Here is a 7,788-nt window from a genome sequence, read left to right as displayed (position 1 = left end):
TGTACATTATTCGTAAATGGTATCAATATTCAACAGCATTCTCACTTGCGAGAAATCGCTACGACCTGTGGATAGCAAATCACAGAGATAACACATACTTCGATGGTCATTCTAAGAGAAAATGTCAAAGTACTTTTCTTTGTTTGTGCATTTTTGTAACAATAAATGTTGCCAGATAAAATTGTTGTTTTCAGTAATGATCCGAAGTGATTGAATAAAGCTGTTAGGTACATCATTTTGTATACAGTATGTCGAATTCTGTAAGATGATATCGACCAAGAAGAAGAACAACATTATTTCTTTAAAACACGTACAAATAATTTTAGGAAGATGTAATAGTGGGGCTAACTCATTTCTCTGGAAGAAAGTCTGTAAAATGTTTTGCTCACTACGCTCAAATAACATTGATGGATCAATTTCAACAGTACTTGGGCTTAAGTGATAATCTTGTGGGATATTAGGTAAGAAGTTATTTGTTAAATAAAATTGTCCACTTCTTTGTGTAGGATGTGTTGTAGACCTATGATCAACCCAAGACCCCCAAAAAACTGCGAATCTGATACCAGAAAATTCAGGAGTCAAATAAAATCACTTTTTGCCATGTCATATGGAGTCATATTGATGTAAACCTCTCATGCAAATTTTAAAACAGCTGGAATAAAAAACATGTAACACAGCATTAAGACACATTATTTCCTAAATTTTAGCTCTCACTAAGAATGTACTCGATCACACTGTACTAAAATATCATGGGAAAATAATTTTGATGATATTTTAAAATTCAAGTAGGTTGTCATTTCCATTAAAGTTAAACACTGTTTAATTAGTTACATAATGTATTGGTAATTAGCGTTATAGATTGTTGGCGTACCACATGTCTCTAATCAAGACCCTTTGCTACTGTGAAATACATCATTATTAATATTGGTAAGGATCAAAACGCTAAGATGGAGAGTGATATTTTCAAAATGTTTTATGAAATCTGTTTGGCCTATGGACAAGTAACGAGGGATAGGAGAACTACTGAAACAGTATCAGCGACAACTGTTTTCCTAAATTAAGGACTTGAGGTGCAAACAAAATAATTCCTTTTAAAACCATAAACACCCTTCAACTCTTTTGTATCAGATGTGACCATCTCGGTTAAATAAAAATTGCCATTCTAATTTTTTGCTTCCATGCCAGAGAGAGCAACAATAGCACTATTTTCCTGTGAACCACTCTCACGTGGTACTATTGACGATCATGTCCTAATTCCATATCCACAGCGTATCCACGATGTATAAAAATACATATATTTACAATAAATTAAATAAATTTGCTAATGATTAAGCACGAGTTTATGCTACCTCAAAAATTTCAATATTATCTTAAACAGCTCTAAAGAATGTCTTGCTGCGGCAAAATTCACATGCGAGAAATTAAAAACCTCCAAGATAGTTTTCTTGGTTTTTAGCTTGTTGTACAAGTAGAAAACATCCTGCAAATTACTAATTAATGCAATCACGTCACAACAGTTTTGACCTTTACCTTTTCTGTAGCAAGTCGATCGTTCTTCCCGTAGAACAAATGCACAGGAATATTTATCCGTGATATGGGGTACTCTGGAACCGTTTCCGAATTATAAAAGTGTAAATTGTATTGCGGTCCATAATCAAAAAACTGAAACCGCTCCTGTACAGCCATCTCTTGTGCAAAGTGTAACAGTGTCTTCACGGAAAAGCCTGAGGGGAAGAATGACTGTATTACAGGAAGCTCACTCTAAAAAATATGTCTTGAGATGTCTTTGTATCATGTAATGTGGCAAACTCACGGGTTCAGTTTCATAATCATTGTCACCCACGTAGAGACCAGCTAGATCGGCACAGATTAATATAAAAGGGTACTGCGTACAAATCTTGTGGACTGCATCCAGTTTGTCTTGGATGTTTGTACCTATCCCATATAATCCGATAGACACAAAAAAATCCTAAAACATACAATGTGATCAGATCAAAAAGAAACAAATCAGAGCAGGCGTTGCAAATTATCGGTCATGTCGTAGCGGAATTCTATGCAAATAAGCGTGCGTAGACAATTTGTGGTCTCAAACGCTACTTTATAATAATTTATACCTCATGAATTTTAGACGTTGGAATTGTAATTGTGCATTTTATTATTGTTATCAGAAAATGGAGAAAATTTATAAAATAAACAACAGTAAAATCTTACATTCGTAAGAATTTATTGCCAAACGCGACGCCACTGGTAAGCAGATTTGTCGCTGAAATGTCAAAGAAACGTCAACGATGTGGTGTTATTATTAACTTAGACAGGAACTTTTGGATTTCGGCAAAATTTAGAGACGTTTACTGTAATTTAAAGCAACAATTATCCCGGAATAAGTGATAAAATATTTTAACCATTGAAGATACCATCTCGAAAGGTCGGCAACCAATAAAACGACTGTGTAGAGGAACTAACGGGCCTTTATTTATATTTTATTTATATTTGGAGCAACCTATGGAAATTCAATTGTTTGCAACATTTTTCCAGCGTAGAAAATGACACAAGATATGACAATAAGAAATTGGGAAAAGCTTACTATGCAACCTGTGTAACTCCGGAGAATAATTGGTTACCTACAAAAATTATCTTTACACTGTTAACAGAATTAGAATGTCACCTACGCCTACTCTAAATATATATTTATTTGAAGGCCCGATATAATTATCGATGCGAGAAGACAAAAGTCAACCAATAAAACGACTGTGTAGAGGAGGTAATTATTATTGCTGCGACTCAAACCAAGACAAAAGTTTCGATAAAACAAAAGACGAGGTAGCACTCTTGATTTATTTTCTTTTTGACCATTTGTACAATTTAGACATTTTATGATCCATAGTAGGTTGAAAATCATTAATTTATGTACAGGCTGTTCCAGAAGTCATTGAATTTGGATAGATCTAGTGAAAGTTGGTATAAAAAAATTCTTCCGAGATGGCCCTCCCAAGAATGAAATTGAATGTTGAAAATCAGTTTTTCACAATAACTTATTTATTGTTCTGTAGATTTTGATCATTTTTTTAAGAAGATGTTTGTATACGAACTAGTGACGTTATTTTTCGTTAGGTCTACCCAAATTCGAGAAATTGTCCCCATTTCCATTTTAAAAAAATGTAAAGCCACTCATTTCTACCTAATTAATTTTCAAAATAAACATTTTTGCAGACACGAATATTAAAAATATGTTATGCCATTGACTTGTATGTCATTTTTAACTAATCCACTCACGCAGCTGAATAAATTTAACTTCCTTTACCACAAATTGACGTATAATAAATACTTGAATACTTATAAATATTTAAAATGTTGAAGAAGGAAATAGAAAATAATATTATGCGCTGCTTACAAATCTTACGACAATACGTGCACAAGTCATAAATTAGAATTAAAAAACGGTTTTATCTTCAAATTACATTTTCTTTTTAAATTTTTAAGAAACTATAATTTGCTTTCAAAAACGTTAATTGGCTTAATAATACTAGTTCAATAAAGCTTTTTGTCAACACGATATAAGAAAACAAACTTACCCAAATATCATTTCGAAGTGGCACAAATGCTTTGACTACTGACGTAACATTTCCCATGTAGGCAATAGGTGCCAAAGATACGATCGATTTTAAATTCCTTTTAGCCTTTTCAGGAAATAGAGAAGCGTAAATGAAGGACACTGTGGTACCCATGGAGTGACCAATGTAATAAATTTTCTGATTTGTCATTTTGGCAATATAATCTAACATTGTAGGCACATCATATATCCCCATTTCGTGGAAACTAAAATTATAATACAGCTAATAACAAAATTAAATCACTTCCAAAGTTATAGGGGTTGTAGTGCTATGGTATGGTATGGCAGTGCTAGTCGTAGTGGTAATGGTAGTGGTAGTAGTATTAGTTTCAAATTAAAAAAAAAATTATACAGCCTGTTCCAAAACTGCCTCCCCATAGAAAACAGGCATGTGCCGACAGCAAAAGAGACTCCAAGATGACTAAAATAAATTTTCCTGTAGCTCACATAACCGAGTTATAAAGTTTTCAATTTCTCAATCCCAGAAGCTCGTCCTCAGATATTACTAAAAAATCAGACAGGTTGCTAGACAGAAAAATCATTATTGATATCACAACAATCAGCGAAAAGTTTACTTGGAATTTTGACCTTGATGGTGCTCTACCCTGATTGGTCAAGTTTAGAATGTCTTTTCTCGATTATCGCTTGAGATAGGACTTTTTCTCTTTAAAATTTAGATTATCGCATTTACCCCAATACTTTCCTGTTTCTCGGGGGAGGTAGTTCTGGGACAGCCTGTATAATTAACTTTACTAAAAACAAAATGGTATTCAAATTATTAATTTAGTTAAATAAAGACCTTATAAATACTTTGAGAATTCTTTTGATATTTGACAAAATATTTTGTTGGCAAATTTTAACAAACATTTTACTTACATTGATATCAGTTTAGAAACAAATTTAGCAAAATGTCTTATAGTCCAGCAATCTAAGAGCACACCTATGTGGACATTGATACAAATCGATTAATTGGAGCCTCTTATACGTAGTACATTTGCCACAAATGCAATACTCACGAAATTGTCTAAATAGTTTTTAATAATAATATAGATTTTGAAAATTATGTTGTTAGACTTGAGACTTTCTGCAGTGAAAGTCGAAAACGACCAGATTGTAGCAGTTTAAATGCAAAACGTTGAAGAGTGCACTACCCAATATTCCAGTTTCGCCTGATTTACAGATTCTACATTGTTTAAACAATAATGTGAGTATTTCCTCTGGTGCAAATATATAATAAGGTGTAATGAACCGACTTGTACTGCTCACAGATTTGTACGCTTAGAATTAATGCAAAAAAAAAAAAAAAATTCTGACCGACAATATTTTTGGCGCGAAAAAAGTTTACTGAGACGCCTAATAATCTGAATTCAAATCTTATTAGGTATTTTATTCTGTCTTATATCTAAATTTGTCTCTAAAGTCTGTTAAGTAAACTGGATTACCTAAAATTCCAATATGGGGGGTTATATACGGTGTACTTTACATGCTTTGGAGAGTATTCCGTCCCTCTTAAATTGGACACCCATACATCGTAGCCGTTGTTCGCAAAAAAGAAAACTAGAAATGTCAAGGTGTAGAAGTCAAGGAAAAAATAATATAAAAATAGGTACAACAACAAACTAATAACTACAGCACATTTTGCACTGCAATTTGCTTGTCCGCTTAGTCAAACGCTAAATTTGGATCTGTTAATTAGAGTGTTTGACCAATGTCAAACCGATTTGTCTTCGACAGTTCGAGTATCGAACCTGACCCTTGAAACTGATCGAATTTACGCAAAATTCCGTCCTTGTTGATGGCACAAAAAAAAATTCTTGACCCAGTATCGACGTTAGATGAGAATTATGCAAAATTCATACCGCTGGATTGTTGTCCCAGCATCAACCAAGTGGAACTATCACTGGCGAACCCATGTTGTAAAAATATGGGTGGTCTCTTGCGATACGGGTCACTTCCGTTGTGAGGAACCCTGTACATGTTGAGTATGTACCCATCCGGGGTTACCAGTTGGTGATTTTCGAAGGGGTAGCCGTAACGCTCTATAATTTTTCTCTGGAATCATCCCGTCACAAGCAGTTTTAAAACAAGGATAAACACACCGGGGTGGATCCGACGTCAGGGTTGTACCAGCAGTTGCGGTTGTCCTTTATCGTCCTGTAGTCGTTGAGATTCTTGCAGACATTTTTTCGGAAGCACGCACACACTACTGCTAGGTATAACTGGTAGATTGTTATCGCTGTCACTACACGAATGAACATTTTTGCTTAACTGGCCGTACTTAGCAAAGAGGAACATTAGAAGCGTTCATGGTAAGTACTACAATTAAGTGCGGAGAAAAACTCGGATCACGATGAAAATTGGACTGGAAGTATATTTTTAATTGTAACTATTTCTTTATTTATACTTCGACGGTGTGTGTTATCCTTGACAACAAAACCTGTGCGTATGAGATGACGATTGCCACTCCAAATTATCCTCTTGAACGGAAAGTGCTTAAACAATGGGCAGTTTACGGGTTTTGAGATTTTATCTATGGGTACTCGTTATGCTTTTCATAAAGTAAATATATTAATTTAATTGACAATAGGTGATTTACGAACAATAAAAATTAATTTATATCTCAATGAAAATTTTGAATAGAAAATGACGTGAAATAAAACTTTGCTGTACAGTTTCCCGCATACAATTTATAAAAATGAAATATACTAGACATTGTTATATTGGTTAAATTATCGATTGAAATTTAACCGTTTTGGCATTTCTATTTTTTATATTTTGGAAAAATAAATTGTTTCATCAATCATCATTTATCAATTCATCATAGGTACATTACTTCAATCCTTTTTTGCAAAAAATCCGGTTTTATAAATTTTTAAAATTCGAATGATTCAGGCTTAAAAACTATAGATTTACTTTTTATTTAAAACAACAAAATCTTTATCCAAATTAAGTATTATTGTCAGAGAGTTTTTATTATAAAATATCTGTTGTCAATTGTAAGTTATAAAGCTTCTTTTTTATGATTTTAGAAATTAATTATTTAAAGGAAATATTTCCTTTCTTTTACTTTTCATGTGAAATAATAAATAATAAATAATAAAATTCATTTAGAGTAGGTACTATTGGGCTTTTTGTATTTAGAGTGCATTTATCATTTTATGTTATAAATTATATCGGCCAAATGAAATCCTGGACCTGAATCATTAGATTCAGAAAAAAATACCTTACCAGACCAAGCCTAAAAAACTACATGTGTCCATTTAAAAAAAAAGTTGACTATCGTTAGCTATTGAAGATAACGCCAAAAAAATATATATTTTGTGGCTGTTTTGTAGCGCTTGAAAAACCATATCTTTGATTTTTTCGTTCATTGAAATCCGGTAATAAATAAAAAAGTTATGGGTTGAAGCGTTTTTCATCAAACAGCCTGTATAAACAGAAAATCTTTCTATTTTCTTAAAATTTTATTTAATGTTTTAGATTTAAAATACAAAAACTAACGGTTCCTATTCTCGAAGCAAATATCTAAGGGCATCCTTTGCTGAAAACAATCATGTGCCGATTAAACATAAACAAATGTCATTCGTGTCAAACGGCGAGAAATTCAAACTTTACACCGTTCCAAACGGTTTACTTTTTTCAACGCCTACTCAACCCAAGTTTTTCATTTGAACGCATGATATAATGATAGTGAACTTTGAAAATGATTTAAAATCAAAGCTTTATAAAAACGAGACAAAACTAGTGAGGGGTAAATAAGAAAGAATAATAAACCACAATCTCGGTCACGACAAGTGTGCTTACTCTACTACAATTATGGGTAAGATGTTCAGATAGTAAAATTTTTTACATGAGAAAAATGATAAATAATTTTTAAATATGTTGCAGGAATCTCCTTATTCGTCAGATTTAGACCCCAGTGATTCCGGTTTGTTCAAAGATTATTTCGGCGGTAGTGATTTTCATCATGATAAATAAGTAATGACAGAGGTAAATGAAGCGCAAACAATAATTTTTCGAGGGTGTCAAAACAATGCAACATCTTTACTTCAAATACCTTGGGAGACTATGTTCGAATATTCCCATTCTTTTGTTTTTATCTTATGCTCAATGATGGTCACCCCCGTATAATTAAAATTTAACACTTTACTTATACGATAAGTGGATACATTAATCTT

The 7,788-nt window shown here is 32.8% G+C and overlaps 1 protein-coding gene across 1 annotated transcript; it reads right to left on the bottom strand.

Moving 5' to 3' along the window:
* Nucleotides 1-1,274: 1,274 nt before the first annotated feature.
* LOC138126959 (gastric triacylglycerol lipase-like) lies at nt 1,275-6,110 on the bottom strand. Its single transcript, XM_069042807.1, has 7 exons — nt 5,710-6,110; nt 5,470-5,662; nt 5,053-5,167; nt 3,573-3,816; nt 1,814-1,969; nt 1,531-1,761; nt 1,275-1,480 (listed from the first exon to the last, which is right to left on the bottom strand). Exons 1-7 carry the CDS (start codon nt 5,866-5,868, stop codon nt 1,346-1,348), a joined length of 1,233 nt encoding a protein of 410 aa, XP_068898908.1. The 5' UTR covers nt 5,869-6,110; the 3' UTR covers nt 1,275-1,345.
* Nucleotides 6,111-7,788: the final 1,678 nt, after the last annotated feature.

This window comes from Tenebrio molitor, chromosome 3 (genome assembly GCF_963966145.1).
Source record: "Tenebrio molitor chromosome 3, icTenMoli1.1, whole genome shotgun sequence".
NCBI lineage: Eukaryota > Metazoa > Arthropoda > Insecta > Coleoptera > Tenebrionidae > Tenebrio > Tenebrio molitor.
Note: the sequence above shows the minus strand (reverse complement) of the source record. Positions and strands in the feature narration are given on the sequence as shown.

Bases quoted from the DNA above. Each gene is read 5' to 3' on its own strand.
- LOC138126959 (XM_069042807.1), bottom strand. From the start codon at position 5,868: ATGTTCATTCGTGTAGTGACAGCGATAACAATCTACCAGTTATACCTA. The intron at 5,663-5,709 runs GTGTGTTTATCC...GGATGATTCCAG, and splicing joins CTGACGTCGGATCCACCCCG to AGAAAAATTATAGAGCGTTA. The intron at 1,970-3,572 runs GTAAGTTTGTTT...TGTATGTTTTAG, and splicing joins CACTTCGAAATGATATTTGG to GATTTTTTTGTGTCTATCGG.